The 16,865-nt window shown below is 35.0% G+C and overlaps 1 protein-coding gene and 1 long non-coding RNA gene across 5 annotated transcripts in view; both read left to right on the top strand.

The window, feature by feature from the left end:
• Positions 1-7,273: 7,273 nt before the first annotated feature.
• LOC131155646 (uncharacterized) lies at positions 7,274-8,328 on the top strand. Its single transcript, XR_009136868.1, has 2 exons — positions 7,274-7,856; positions 8,015-8,328. It is a non-coding gene; the product is annotated as an uncharacterized LOC131155646 (long non-coding RNA).
• A 607-nt stretch (positions 8,329-8,935) lies between these two features.
• The window catches only part of LOC131155668 (5'-3' exoribonuclease 3-like), a 32,764-nt gene continuing 24,834 nt past the window's right edge, over positions 8,936-16,865 (top strand). Inside the window, exons 1-2 of one of the 4 annotated variants that reach the window (XM_058108948.1) lie at positions 8,936-9,395; positions 9,544-9,944. In XM_058108948.1, the coding sequence (XP_057964931.1) occupies positions 9,759-9,944 (186 nt within the window). In that variant the 5' untranslated portion in view covers positions 8,936-9,395; positions 9,544-9,758. Of the gene's footprint in view, positions 9,396-9,526; positions 9,945-16,865 lie in introns of those variants that run through there. The other 3 variants (XM_058108947.1, XM_058108945.1, XM_058108946.1) reach the window with 3 other exon arrangements.

Genomic DNA, 16,865 nt, shown 5'->3' with positions numbered 1-16,865 from the left:
TAGATTCTCATGGTAGTGTCCGATCGCCCATTTGGCTTAAAGCTTAAGAAAAAATAAGATAAGAATGAGAATTTGCCTTACCCCAGGAGATATGTCCACGTTACTTCTACGACAAATCCACTTTGGTAGATATGTTGGTGGTGGAGAATGGAGTCTAATGATTTTCGGATTTTCAATTGGGCGAGAATCCACCACGAAATCATAGAGAGAAGATGAGTGGAGAGCGTGAACTGAGAGAGTTTTTTTTTTTCTCTTTCTTTCTTTCCTTTTCCAGCGCACCGTGAGTAGTTTTTTTTTTTTCTCTTTCCACTTACTGTTTGCTCAGGAAGCTTAGCATTTAAGTTTCCTTTTTTTTTTTTTCTTTCTCTCCTTTATCTCTTACTTTAGTTTATTATATAATAACTTTATATATACTTTTATATATATATATATATATATATATATAATTTATCCTTATATGTAATTAAGTATACATATATATATATATACCCACAATCCTCAAATTTCCTAATTTAATTAATTTTATTAATAATAATTAATTAATTAATAATAATACATTTTTAATTAATTTTTTAATTATTATTATTATTATTTTTAGGTCGTTACATAAGCATACATAAATTATTTAGAATTATTCAACTAAGGTAAACACCTTTGTCTATAGGAAGTGGATTTTCTAGAGCATGCTATCTCATCCCTTGAGCTATAGCCAATACTTTCATATATTAACCAATCAACCATGATATATATAGTTAAGAGATTATATTCGATTTATCATTTGAATTTCTCATATTGGCTTAATTCTCTAAAATCCTTAGTATAGTAGATCCATACACTAGGATTTGACTTCTTAAACGCTATCCACTATCAAAGCATTATTTAGTCATCACTATCCCTTTTCAATTAGGTATGGTTGAATCTACTTAATCCTTAATAGATGACTAATCATAAGATCTAAGGAAGAACTATTTTAAAGATTATGTAATTCATCTTCATACCCATTGTTCCTTAGGTCTCAAGGGGTTAGCACTAGATGGTTCCTTAATTTTTCAACCCTTTTTAGTTTTCACATTTTTCCTTTTAAATGGGCAATAAAATTTGATATGACCCTTCTTTATGCACAAGAAACATGTTGTGTGAGTGTAAATATTATTCGAAGAAGTTCTAGCATAAAATTTAGATTCTTTTACAAAATATCCCATGTAAAGGTTTTCATTTTTTCCTATTTTCTTTACCATTAAAACTGATGTCTTCTTTATTCAAGGTCATCTTTTGAGACCCCACTAGCTTATCAAAATGATTTTTTCCACTTGTAAATTTATAAATTATTTTCGAGTAGTCTTCAACTTTACTTTCTAAGCTAGTAATCTTCAAATACTTTTCATTTTCAATGGTAGCATGAGATTTTAAGTCTTCTAATTCTTTTGTCAAATTTTCAATCTCATTTTCTAATCTAGTAATATTCACATCCTTTTTCTTTTCAAGAGTGACACGATATTCTTTTAAATCTGTTAATTCCTTTGCTAAACTTTCATTTTCATTTTTCAAAATCACGTTCCTTTTAGACATCTTTACTAGAATCTTATGAACCTTAAATAATTCTTTTTGTAGTTCCTCATAAGAGGGCATGCTTTCATCATAATATTCATAAGAGAATTTATCACATGATTCAATAAATGAGTTTGAAGAAGAAATTTGTACCATTTTGTTGTTTAATGCCATAAGGTAGAAGTTTGCAACTTCTTGATCGCTTGATTCGCTCTCAAAACTACTTGAGCTTGAATCGTCCCAAGTAGTGGCCTTCTTAGCCTTCTTCTTCTTTTTCTTGGAGTCAACGTACACTTTGATTTGATATGTACAACCTCCTTGTATTTGTAGCAAGTAGGCGGTTCTACTTTTGACTCTCTTCTACTCGACTCTCCTCTATTCATCCTAGAGCCCCAAAATTTTCTTGTGAATTTCTTGTTCTTCCTGAAGAACTTTCTGAGTCTTTTAATAATAAGGGCTATGTCATCTTTTAATACTATAATTTAATCGATTAAATTTTTAAAAATTCCTGATATAATCTATTCCTCTTACCTTAACTTTGGAGTGGTACCTAGGATCCTCAAACAACTAATTTGCTCTAGTTAAACTGCATAGAATCGACACCGGGATCCTGAAATGATGTTTCTCCTTTGATTCGAGTTGAATTCGGGTGAAAAATTGAAGAGAGAGAGAGAGAGAGAGAGAGAGAGAGAGAGAGAGAGAGAGAGAGAGAGAGAGAGAGAGAGAGAGAGAGAGACGCAGCTAGAGAGAGGATTTGAGAGAGTAAATTTTTCCTTAAAATAAAATTGAGCTAGAACCTATTTATAGGTTTCTGTCTCAGAGCAAAATCGTCGACAGTTTGGTTTTTAACCAAACCTATTTTTTACTGTTTTACCTTAACTAGGCCTCGGTAACTCAAAACCGTCGACGGTTTTCCTAAGCTCCACAAAACCGTCAACGGTTTGGTCTGTACCAAACCAAGTTTCCTCTTTGTATTTATTATTTTTATTACTTCTATTTCCTGGGTCTCTACAGGTAATGTGATGGTGAGTCAGTAGTTTTTAGGGATAACCATCCTTGTCCTATAATTGGAGTTGGTACTATGAAAGTTAGAATGTTTGATGGCATTGCTAGAACATTACCACATGTTATATATATTCCATAATTGAAAAAGAACCTGCTTCTCTAGGTTACTTAGAAAATACTTTGTATGGGCTTTCAACAACTCCTAGAAGTGGAATCTTAAAGGTGTCATAGGGTTTTATGGTTGTTATGAAGGATAAACAAGCCGATAACAATCTACATTGACTAATAGGTAGTACAATTGTGTGTAGTACAGTAGCCACTTCATTAGGTACTAACACAGTTGACACTAAATCTGACATATGCGTCTAGGACATATAAGTGAGTAGGGTATGATGGAACTCCATAACAAAAAATTATTGAAAAGGTTGAAGGACTGCAGAGTTGATTTTGAAAGTATTGTGTTTTGGGTAAATAGTGCAAAGTAAAATTCAAGTTGTCTTCCCAAAAGAGCAGAGGTATTGTAGATTTTATACATAGTGATATTGGGGTCTTGCAAGGGTACTAACTAGGAACAAAGCTTAGTATTTTATTAAATTAATTGATGATTATTCTAGGAAGCTTTAGGTTTTCTTCATGAAGGAAAAGTTAGAGGTATTCTCCAAATTCAAGCAGTGGAAGGAAAAGGTTGAGAAACAAATGGGAAAATGAATTAAGTGTCTTAGGTCAGATAATGGGTTAGAATACAATTTTGATGAGTTTCTTAACTTCTACATGTCTGAGGGAATTGTCAGACATTTTATAGTTCTTCAGACTTTACAACAAAATGAGGTGGCTGAAAGGATGAACAGGACCCAGCTTAAGAAAGGTAGGAGTTTGAGATTACATGTAGAATTGCCTAAGAATTTTTGGGCAGATGTAGTCAGCATAGCTTGTTATATTATTAACATGTCACCTTTCACGAAGTTGGATGGTAAATTAGTCAAGGAAGTTTGGATAGATCAAGAGGTTGACTATTCTACATTGAGGATCTTCAGTTGTCTAGCATATGTTCACATTCCTAGTGAGCTTCAATCCAAACTAAACCTTATGTCCAAGAGATGCATTTTCATTGGCTATGAAAAGGGGGTTAAAGGGTTCAAGTTATTGGATTCAAAGGATAATAAGGTATTTATGAGTAGGAATGTGGTGTTCGATGAGGCATCAATGCTGAGATACAAAGAAGATGGACAAGATAGTAAAATTGACAAGAAAAAGCCAGAGGTGCAAGTGGAGCTTGGTAAACTTTAGGACCAGCAACCAAAGGTGCCCTTAGTTAAGTAGTATGATCAGTGGCAATCAAATGCCACATTGATTTATAAGAGCAAATTTATATGGAACATGTGGAAGGTTTCATGGAATGTGGAAAGGAGAAATAGGTTTGTAGATTGAGGAATCGTTCTATGGCCTGAAGCAATCGCCAAGGTAGTGGTACAAGCTAGGGGTAAGCATTTAGTCAGTTCGGTTAATTTAGTTATTAACCAAATTAACTGGAAAATTTTAGTTAAAAAATTTCATTAACCGAACTAACCAAAATTTCATATTTAATCGGACTCAAAATCTACCGAACCAAATTTTGGTTAACCAATTTAATATTTTAATATATATATATATATATATATATATAAATATATATACATACATACATATAATATAGATTTTTAATATATATAAAATATAAATAATATATGTAATATATTTAAAATTTTAATATATATAATATATAAAAAATAAAAAATTTGCAGTATATATATAATATATAAAATATTTTAATAATATATATAATTATTTATTATTAATTTATACTGTTCGGTTAATTTGCTTAACCTAATTAACCAAACCAAAAACCTAACTGAAAATCAAAAACTGAAATTCAAAAAAATGAAAATTGAATCGAACCAAATACATTTTTAAAAGAATAGAACCGAATGAATTTGGTCAATTAATTTGGTTTTAACCGAATTATGCTCACTCCTAGTACAAGCGCTTTGATTCATATATGATGAGTATCAGATATACTTGTTGTGAGTATAATTGTTGTGTTTACTTTAGAAGTATATCTAATAGTTCATTTATATTTCTATTATTTTATGTTGATGATATGTTGATTGCTGCAAAGAAGACTCATGATGTCAACGATTTAAAGTCCTTATTAAATAAGGAATTTGAGATGAAGGATCTTGGTGCTACAAATATGATCCTCGGGATTGAGATACAAAGAGAGGAAGAAAAATTGGAAGTTTTAGGTCTCTAAAAAAGGTTATATAGAAAAGATGTTGAAGAGGTTTAGCATGAGCAATGCTAAGGCATTGTCTATCCCATTAGCAAATCATTTCAAGTTGTCTTCAATGCAATGTCCACAATTAGAGGAGGATGTGGAGATGTCAAGGGTACCATACGCCAATGTAATGGGTTGCTTGATGTATGTCATGGTTTGTACTCGTTCAAATCTTGCATATGCAGTTAATATGGTGAGTAATTTTATGGCAAATCTAGGCAAGGAACATTAGAGTGTTTTGAAGTGGATCTTAGGTGTTTGAAAGGCACTAAATATTTTGGCATTATAGGATTCAATTCTAGTATAAGAATTCATTGATGTAGATTGTGCAAGAGATTTGGATGACAAAAGGTCCATCATAGATTATGCATTCTCTATGATAGGTGGGCCTATTTGTTGGAAATCTATGTTAGAGTCAATTGTTGCATTATCTACCACTTAGGCAGAGTATATGGTAGTGACAAAGGCTGCATAGGAGGCTATGTGGTTGAAAGGATTGATAATTAAACTTGGCATAGAGCAGCAAACTATTCATTTGCATTGTATTAGTCAGAGTGCTATTTACTTAGTTATGAACCAAGTTTTTCATGCTAGAACAAAGCACATTACAATCATGTATCACAAGATACGAGAGTTGATTGGAACTAATGAGATTCAATTGGTTAAGGGGGCTACATAAGAAAATTCAACTATATGTTGACGAAAGTTGTTACTAAAGAGAAGTTCTTACATTACTTAAACTTACTCCATATTGCTAGTTGATGAATTAATGATGTGCAACTTTAGGTGGAGGTACAAGTCTCAAAGTTCTAAAAGGGCGAATATTCGTCAAGGTGGAGATCGTGTGGTTGTGGTTCATATTTAGAGGGTATCCACTTGAAGGTTCTTACAAATGGGAGAGCTTAGGAGTTTTTATATTGGGCTATATATACACAAATGGGGGATTTTTTTACAAATGGGTGACTTTGTGGACGTAGACACATTGTCAAACTATGTAAATTCATGTTCTTCTTCTCACTTTTTTTCTAAATTTCATATTTTTTGTGTGTGTGCGTGTGTGTGTGCACGCATAATCTGAGGATAGAATTTCACAATAAAACACACACACACACACACACACACACACACACAGACTCTGTGGTAATCATTTGTGGAACTGGTGTCGATATGAGTGCTAGTTGACTAATCTTCCTTAGAATAATTGTTCAACCACCTTCTCCATGCACAAATGTACTCTCAAATGCTCTTCTCTATTTTGTAGATTTCTTAGGGTTTTTTTTTTTTTTTTCACTTTGTTTTCCCGTTTAAAAATAATAATAAAGGTGGTGATCGTCAGCAGTGTCAGACATAATCTAGTGTCGACACTAACCAATTTAAATTTTTTAGTATTCGCTAGTTCATTCAAAATTTGAAATTTGATTCATTAATTCAGAACACAAATCAATGTTATTATTTGACACAAAAGTTGATGAGATTCTCTGTTGCACAAAGAAATTTAAAATTTGGGTATGAGATTGAAGTCATGTGAAGCTAATATTTATCAATGCTTAAAAGTGTTTCAAATTTAGTTACTAAAGTTACAATTCAAGAGATTACAATGCATGTCCAGCACATGTGTATTAATCGCATCACAATCATCTATTTTGTGAGTTTTAAGGGGCCCACCATATAGATAGTGACAATACGTCAAATATGGTATACATGACTCACCTATAAATTTCTCCATTTGCTACTTATGAGAATAAATTACACAACTAGTTCCTAAAGTTTCATTAAATTACAATGCTTCTTGAACTTTAAGTCATAACACTCAACTCCTTAAACCCTTTTTCATTAAACAAATTACAATTTTCATAGTCAAGCTCATTTCATCGTCAAATGGATTTATTGTCATCATCATGTGAGTCCATTTTGCAAATGCTTGCCCGTTTAAAATTATTTGATCAGTCATTGACGTAGATCAATTAAGTTGACTTTGGAACAACTACTTAGAGGATGTTATAAACATGCTAATTTGAGAACTATAATATAAAGGAGTAAACACAAGTCCTTAAAAAATAAACTCATGCACTAAGTGCATGACTTGACATAGGGAATATATTTGATGGTAAAATGAGGCTAAGTATTAAATTATAATTTTTAAGAAGGTAAGAGTCATAAATTAAAATTTTAAAATAATGAATTTGGTAGAGGAATGTAAGTTATTTATCCTATGCCTACGTAGAATTTAAATTTTATATTTTCAAATTTATAAAATTTTAAATAAAACGTAATTTAAATTTTATATAATGTTTTTTTATAAAAAAAAAAATCACAGAAATTCAAATCAAAATCGCAAAATAAACATGAAGTTTTTTTTCTATTTTAATTTTATTATTTAATAAAATATTAAATAAAACTTTATTTGAAAAAACAATTCTCATTTTAAGCTTACGTAATCTCGCAGATGGTTCGCAGGACCATTCTGCGAGATTTGCATGGACGTGAACGTCGCGTACTTGCCGGCGATCTATGCTGCTACTTCGTGTTTCGTCGTTGACGGGGGGTACCGATGGTTAGCAGCCGTCGTCGAGTTCAGCGTTTCGAATCTTTCGCAGATGTCGTCGGTAGGAAGGTCCTGCTGTCGTCTAATTCGTTGAAGAGGAAGTGCGCCTTGTCGGAAAACGGTGGTTCCGGCAAGTGCGGTGCGTTGCATTGTGTTTGCAGGAGAAAAAACCCACTTGTAAATGGGTTTTTACTTCATTGTCAGTGAGGCTATCCACCTGCATTAGTTCTCTTATCTGTTTGGAAGCGGCTGCTCCATGTTGCTTACTTTGTTTGGAAAAAAATTATTCCTTCTCCATTTCTCCGGAATTAAGTGCTTCGAGGTCTCGCCGAAGACCCCCGGTGTTCACAAGCGCTCCGGGCTTTCGTTTCACGCAATCCTGAAATCACCCAAAATGGATGATGGATCCCCGGCAATCCGGCGTGCATGCGGCTCACTGCTCAGGTCTGTCCCTTATCTCTCCCTATTCCGTTTGTTTCCCCCCCCCCCCCCCCCCCAATTTTGAGTATGAAATCATAAGGGACAAAACCATTAAAAATGTTAAAATGTGCTGCCTACCATCTGTTTGTTGAAATGCTTGACTCACTGTATTGTTGAAATAGGATCAATGGACACTACATGCTTGGTCAAATGATTATCTCAAATCAATGCGGGGAAAAGGCACGAAGGTGTGGTGCATGTTGGGGCTGGCGCCGGATCTGCAACAAATGGCCATGATGCAGCGGCACCCTCGTCCTTTGCTCTTTTTTTTTTTTTCATTTATTTGTTTGTACATTTCTCTGGGAATGAGGAATTGCGTCTGTGATATGATCCATATAATATGAACAAGCACATATGCAACCTGTAACTAGCCAAATCAGTTAATAGATTCTTTTTATAATATGAACAAGCACATATTCTCCAGGCTTTTTTTATAGATTCATTTTATAGTTGAATTCTTGCTCTTAAATTGTCATAAAAATTGGCAGACCTGTGCAAAGTTTGCTGCAGTTCTGGGCCTGTTCAAGTGGCTGACGTCCTGGCCACACTGACTCAGATACAAAATATCCGTTCATTGGAAGGTGGCAGATTTTGTTTCTCTATTGTAGTTCCAGAGTCTGTTTTTCGAAGAAAGAGAAGTATTTTAACACTAGTTACCCTGTGCAGAACTTCTGTATCACAGGAGAGTTGGGAGAAGTTGGAATGCACATTCTCCATGTCAAAAGTGCCTAAAAGGATTGTATTTTATCTGGAAGGGCCTTCTTCTGGAGTAGACATACTCATAGAATCAGTTTTGATCACCTGTTCCAGTCCCAGTGTGCATGAGGTATCTTTTAAACTTTTTCCCCCAGTTTAATTTACCTCAAAGTAAGGATTTTGAAGTAGGGAAGTTGGGATAATTTGTTGAAAATTTGGATTGTCTTTCTATTTTTTAATTCAATGCATTCAAATTTTCTATTCTTTATTTAGTTCATTTGGGCTGGTATAATCCATACTTTTCTCTAATATGTTCATGCCTTCTATTTGAGAAGAGTACAAGAATAGCATGCACCACCATCAATGGAGATGAGAACATCATAGTAAATCCCAATTTTGATGACGACCTTAAGAATTGGTCTGGAAGAGGCTGCAAGATTCTCGTAGTTGAATCCATGGCAGATGGAAAAATTGTTCCACAAACTGGAACTCATTTCGCATCAGCAACAGAACGCACACAAAGCTGGAATGGTATTCAGCAGGAGATCACTGGGAGGGGGCAGCGAAAGCTTCTTTATGAGGTTACTGCCACAGTCCGGATATATGGTAAAAATGCCTCTAATGGTGCTGATGTGCGGGGCACTTTATGGGTCCAAACACCAAGTCTCCGTGAACAATGCATAACCCAGGAAATATATATGCAAATATGGGAGGATGGTCCAGTGAGATTTGGCTACCACGCAGTAGCACCCGAATGCCTTTTAAATCTCGCATGATGATTATGCTAGATTTGTTTAAATCTTGCAGGTACGAGGTTACGTAAACCTTAAAATAGAAAATTTTTTCCCAAACTAAATATTATTTAATATTTTATTAAAGAATAAAATTAAAAAGGGAAAAAACTCAATAAACATGCATAATTCAAACTTTTGCTTATTTTTTTTTTCTTTAATAGCTTGAGCGGGCAGTGAAAGAGGAGCGTCAACTCGTACGAACTGTTACACTCTCCAGTACCCTGCTTCCTCTGTTCCCTTTTCCCCTCATTGGGTCCTACGAAGGGAACCAAAGCAGAAAGCTTTTCTTGATTCCTTCCTTCCAGACCAAGTATACCCAAATGCTTCAAATGCTCGCCCCAGTCCTCAACCACACCATCATCCGTCGAAGAGAGACATGGCTGTTCCAAGATTTTTCGCTTGGCTGGTTAACAAATACCCTAAAGTTCTTGTTCAGGCAATCGAAGAGAGCGGAGATCAGACCGTCGACACAAGCCAACCCAACCCAAATGGGATCGAATTTGACAATCTTTTCCTCGCCATGAACGAGATCATCTACCCGTGTATGTTTCACGGAGATGAGGTTAGTTCATCTTGCCCTGTCTCTTTTTTTTATTTTTCCACATTTTTTTTTTCCTGTTGATCGTGCTGTGTGCATTTGGGTAAGTTGAGGAAGTTGAATTGTTGAATCTGATGGAAGTGATAGATGGGTATAAAATTAATTTAATGAGTAAGCAGGAGGAAAATAGTTAATTAGAGCAGATACCTAGAAGAAAGATCACTGTCTTTAGAGCCCATTTTTGCGCCTAGCGAGAACGTGTCTAGTTGCTCAACAGAAAATTAGATGTTAAAAGGAGTTAGAATCTGCAGGCAGAGAGGTGCAGCAGCTGCAGTCAGCGAGACTGTGGCCGCAGGAGCAGAGAAGAAAGACTGGGTTTAGCATATCAGAGAAGAAGAGATTGCTTCTTGCTGTGTGTTGGAATGCACTGCATCATGCGTATTTATAGGCTGCTGGGGAGTAACAGCCTGAATAATGCAATGAAAACAAATTGAAAAGCTTGCTGTTATGAATTTTAAATGGAAAAAGGTTTGGAGAATTAATCTGCAATATTAATGTTGGATTAAATATTTTCAAATCCCGAAATGTTTCTTGTTATAATTTTATTAATATTTTTAAACAAATGGATAGAGTATAAAAATTGGGCCAAGATCCGTGCTTGTGAGGAGACCAGCACGCACTTGTTATGGGATAGTCCAATCGTTTAACTTGGTGAGCAGATATGAATGAGAAACATTCCCTCTAACCTTTCCACATGAACAAGAGAGAAAGAGGTTCAATTTGAACACCTAAAGAATACCAACAATCCCACACACAGTTGGAATTGAAGAACTAAAGAAAAAGAATAAAACATCGACAACTACTCAGTGACTTGTTATTACCCAACCTAATTCATGTCCAGTTACATAGATTGGATTGCTATAAGTAGTAGCCTATGGCGAGGGCTTAAGAACCATGCCACTTGATATTTATTCTCCTAGATTTCTGCTTAGTCCCTTAGTCAATGGATATGCTAATTTCTTTTTAACCTTACACAACTTAGAGTAATTATTCCATGTGAAATGAATTGTTTGACAAATTCTTAGGTGCATATGACTACTCTTGTCATTATAAGCCATATTATTTGTTCAAGCTATAGCTGCTAAATAGTCTAGACAAAGGTGGTACTGGATTTACCGATAAAGGGATATATGAGAAAAATAGATTCCTCAACCAATCAGCCTCATTAACTATCTTTTTGCAAAGCTAGACTTAGCTTTCATAGTGCTCATAAGATATAAGAAACAAAGCAGCAAAGGTGAACACATATTGAGAAGTAAATTTACTATTGTTTGCATCTAATATCCAAATTAACACCATAAAATGCTTCAACTGTGGTAAGGTACCCATTATATAACAAATCACAATTTAAAATGCCCATAAGATAGTTCAAAACTCTTTTCAGATTTACCCAATAATCATGTCCAAGATTATGACTAATTATGCTTATTCTACATACAGTGTATGCAATCTATTTTTGGATGTCTATTTCATCAAATGCATTAATGAATCTATTATGATGACCACAATTTTTTTTTTTTAAAAGTAGGCTAGTACCTCATGGAGTTTTAACATGTCAAACAATCAAAATGATTAAATTTCTTCAAAAACTTTTCTACATGTTGTGATTGGGATAAAATTATGCCATTGTGTTCACGTAAAAACCTTATAACCCAGAATTATATTTGCTTGTCCTAAGTCTTTCATCTCAAATTCTGAAGCTAAAAACAATTTCCTTGTATTAACAATCTTTAAACTAGTTCTGAAGATTAGCATATCACTGATATAAAAGACAGATTAATACACCATATTCACCACCAAATTGAGTGGAATCACATTTATTTGATTGATTAACTTTATATCCATAATCTATAAGAACACTATCAAATTTTTCATGCCATTGTAAGGGTCTTGTTTAAGCCCATAAGAAGATCTAACTTACCTATATACTTTTATCTTCAGCACTATCTCCATGATAACCTTCTTGTTGCTCCATATAAATTTCTTCTTGCAAATCTCCATGTAAAAATGCAATTTTTAAGTGTAAATGTAAGTTATGTATAGAGTATGGGACAATTAAAACTCTAATTGTTACATCTTTAGTTAATGGTGAATAAGTGTCAAAGCACCCTTGTCTTCTTTTTGATTATATCCCTTAGCTACCAATTTAGCTTTAAGTTTATTAGTAACACCATTTGATTATAGTTTATTTTCTAATACCCATTTACTGCCTATTTGATGTGAAATACGCCCTAGGGCTATGTGCACATGCACAACAATTGAAAGAAAAATAGAAGAAAATAAAAACGCAATGAATTTCTTGGTTGGCAATGTGCCTACGTTCAGAGCGTCTTGCTGTTTCCACTATTTCATGGATAAAACAGCCTTGTAATTTTAATCCAAGGCTACAAACATGTATATATAGCCCTCACGTGAAAACCTCAAGATACCTTGATACAACAATAACATATTGACACTTCATTGTGGCTCAAAATACCGTATCCTATCACAGGTGACCTGGCCTCCTTGCCTCCCACTTATAACTAGCTTCATATGGATAACCATCAGAATATGGGACATAATTCAACTCGATTATTCAAGTGGTAATTCTACAAGTTCGTAAGTGTTGTTTATCTTTGAAGAGTAATTCATCCTTAATTGCTTCTATCAATCTATTCAAATTATATGTAAGTGCATTATCTTCAACTAGAATGTTTGTTATAGAATCTGATGTTTGTTATAAAATCTTATCTAAAGTATTTTCCTTTTTTTTTTTTTTTACATCTTTTACTTTTCCTCATTTCAAAATTTTCCTTATAATCTTGTTTTGGTTTTTTTCTTAGTGTTTCAAGGAAATATTTTCTGTAAAGATTCTCCATCTCAAGCTTCTGTTATTGTGTTAGGTTATATATATTTTTCTTTGAATTTATAATTAAAAACCTATGGGCAGCACTATTTTGGGCAATTCATATAAATGCACTTTTGTTAGTTTTTGGACTAATTTTCCTTCTCGTTATTTCTTGCAGTCCTACGTAGCTAAACATCCCCATACTTTCAAATATTTTAAATTAGGTTTATAACCACTCCATAATTGATAAGGTCTTTACCACTCTTTTTTTCATTGGTATCCTATTAAGTATGTGCCAAGCAAATACGACAGCTTCCCTTCACATGTTAGTAGGCAATCTTGAACTAATTAACATTGCATTCAACATATCTTTTAATGTTCTATTTTTCTTTTCCGTGATTCCATTTTGTTCAACTATTACTTCATGAATTATGTCATTTTTTTCATAAAATTCACATAAAAATTTAAAATCATATTCTTCTCATCAATCAATTTGTAGTCTTTTAATTTTCTTGTCTTAAACTTAATAAAAGAATCTGTAACTTCATTTTTGAACTTTAATAAATAAATTTCCATGTATCTCGAAAAATCATTTACAAAAGTTTTCGTTGTGTGACCTGGAGGTCACAGGTTCAAGACATGGAAACAACTTCTTGTAAAAATTCAAGGTAAGGCTGCGTACTATAGATCCATTGTGGTCCACCCATTCCTTGGACCTCGCATATGAGCGAGTTTTGTGCGTTGGGCTGCCCTTTTTACCATCTTCACTTATCTAATTTTTTAAAATCGCCTAAATTGTTGTGTATGAGTTCTAATAGTTGTGTTTCCCAAGTATTTATAGATTTATAGGATTTCCTAGTGAGTTTAGTGATGTAGGATAAGAAGCAAGACCTTGGGAAGATCCTTGTTATAGAATAATTCAGAATAATTGGATCAAGGGATTGTTGGGTTTAGTTAAAAGTTAATTATGTATTTAGTTTGATTAGTATAGGATTATGGTTACTTAGGGGCTCTTGTGTATTTTAAGGGTGTTTTTTGTAATTTTTCTAGTTTTAGGGGTATATGTGTAATTTCATGCATTAGAGGCTTTTGAAAACTTGACTAGACCGGCCGGTATTACTTGGTTGGATCGGAACTAATCAACTCACCGATTTGGGTAAAGGGCTTAAACTGAACATCGTGGTGAAGCGGGATCAACCCGATCATGTTGAGTGGTCTAGGGTCTTCTCAACCCTAAAAGCTAGCTTAAGGGGTGAGCCCTCACACTTAATAACTGACCACTAGTCCCTTCCACAACCGATGTGAGATAACCCAATAATCTCCCCCTCACAGATTAGGATCTCTCATGGCAAGGCAACCATTGGGGTCTCCCCGGCATGACATACAAGGGAGAATAATGAACCAAGGCTCTGATATCAGTGTTGGGTGATCAAGGGTTTTCTCAATCCTAAAAGCTAGCTCAAGGGGTGAGACTTTCCCTCACATTTAATAACTGACCACCAGCCCCTTCCACAACTGATATGGGATAACCCAATAATCTCCCCATCACACATTGGGATTTCTCCCGATAAGGCATTGGGGTCTTTCCCGGCAAGGCAACCTTCGAGGTCTCCCCGGCACGACATACAAGGGAGAGTGTTGAACCAAGACTCCGATACTAGTGTTGGGTGGTCTAGGACCTTCTCAACCCCAAAAGTTAGCTCAGTGGGTGAAGCTTTCCCTCACACTTAATAACTAACCACCAGCCCCTTCCACAACTAATGTGGGATAACTCAACAATCTCTCCCTCACACATCGGGATCTCTCCCGGCAAGGCATCGGGTTCTCTCTGGCAAGGCAACCATGGGGGTCTCCCCTGGCACGACATACAAAGGTGAATGTTGAACCAAGGCTCTGATACCAGTGTTGGGTGGTTTAGGGTCTTCTCAACCCCAAAAGTTAGCTCAAGGGGTGACGTTTTTTTCTCACACTTAATAAGTGACCGCCAGCTCCTTCCATAATCGATGTGAGATAACCCAACAATCTTCCCCTCACACATCGGGATCTCTCTCGGCAAGGCATCGGGGTCTCTCTCAACACGGCAACCATCGTGGTCTCCCTCGGCACGGCATACAAGGGAGAATGTTTAACCAAGACTCTGATACCAGTATTGGGTGGTGTAGGGTCTTCTCAACCCTAAAAGCTAGCTTAAGGGGTGAGGCTTTTCCTCACACTTAATAATTGACCACTAGCCCCCTCCACAATTGATGTGCGATAACCCAACAATCTCCCCCTCACACATTGGGATCTCTCACGGAAAGGCATCGGGGTCTCTCCTGGCAAGGCAACTATCAGGGTCTCCCCCGGCACGGCATACAAGGAAGAATGTTAAACCAAGGCTCTGATACTAGTGTTGGATGATTTAGGGTCTTTTCAACCTCAAAAGTTAGTTCAAGGAATGAGACTTTCCCTCACACTTAATAATTGACCACCAGCCCCTTCCACAACCGATGTGGGATATCCCAACAATCTCCCCCTCACACATCGGGGTCTCTCCTGGAAAGGCATACAAGGGAGAATGTTGAGATTTGTCGCTTGATCGCCGGGATGACGAATCCTCCTCCCTAGTCAGTTATTAAGTGTGAGGGAAAACCTCACCCCTTGAGCTAACTTTTGGGGTTGAGAAAACCCTAGACCACCCAACAGATTAAACTCAGGTGACTTGGTCCAACCCAGCCATACTCGGTTGTTGATTGGGCTGACCTGATTTTCATTAAAAATAAAAAAGCACAATTAAGCAAGTGCTTGGGTCAAAACTCAGGACCTCATTTTTGTGTAGGGAGGCCCATGCCGTGATAATTATAATTGAATTGTCTACAAAATCACCACAATAATATATATAATATATCATGTGCATTTAAAACGAATCTAAGAAATATTTAATTTATCAAAATTCAAATTCTTTTACCTTAAAGTCTCATTTGAAAGGAATCTAAAATTTTCATACTTGGTTATGGAAAGTGAAAAAAGGTAACAAAATATGTAACAAATCAATTAATAAAATTTTGATTTTCATATTATTTACATTTTTTTTTTCCAAATTTTGAATCATACTAGAACAAAGTTTTATTTTGGTATTAAATATAGAAAGAAAATATAATAGAAGATGAATATCCTTCTTATTTTCTTTTTTACTTTCTTTTTTTAATTCTTGATCCAAACAAAGCATAAATAAATTTAAACTAAATAAACTCTATATTAATATTGTTTAATATTTATTTAACTTTTAATGATTATAATAATTATTAACATCAACATCATCATTAAACCTTCTTTGTAATACACACATGCACATATATATAACATTACCAGTTCGACCAGTTGAACTAACCCGGTGGCTTCAACCTGTTGGTCGCTAGTTTGGGCTTTAAAACCATGACAAATAGTGCGTGAGACAGTTGATAGTTGTTGATGAATTTGAAATTGAGAAGTGAACGTGAGATTCCCCCTTGTATCTCCTCTCTCCTCTCTTCTCTCTTCCTTCTTCTTCTTCTTCCATTGACCTCTCCTACATTCTTTCCTGGCTGCAGATCCTTGATGTTTATTCGCACCATTTAGCTTTTAGACAAATTTCACAATTTCCTTTGTCAAAGTTGCTAAACTTGATATTGGACCTAAATTTTTCATTCTTTTAATGCATGCAAGTTTACATTATCCAAGTTTACCATGCCATATACCTAAAGAATAAACCAAGAAGAAGAAATAGCTTTATTATTGCGCACCATCATCAAGAACAATAAGTACAAAGATGTCCACCACTACAATCTCCCTTCCCTAGGAAGACACCATTATGAGTCAAGATGAATTTGTGCAACTCCTCGCTCCAACTTTTTTAAGGTTGGACCCATAAATAAAATTCCTATTAATGTCTCGAACATGAAGTGCATCTTAAGATTTTTCTAAAGGTGAGTTCAAAAAGGTGAAGATTGTGCATAACCCATAAACAAAGATTCACTGTCAACCTTTTTGTTCATCCCGAAAAGATTATGATTGATGCAAACAAGTTTGGTGGCTTTGAG

Source organism: Malania oleifera, chromosome 5 (assembly GCF_029873635.1).
Source record: "Malania oleifera isolate guangnan ecotype guangnan chromosome 5, ASM2987363v1, whole genome shotgun sequence".
Lineage (NCBI taxonomy): Eukaryota > Viridiplantae > Streptophyta > Magnoliopsida > Santalales > Ximeniaceae > Malania > Malania oleifera.
This window is presented reverse-complemented; position numbering and strand designations above follow the sequence as displayed.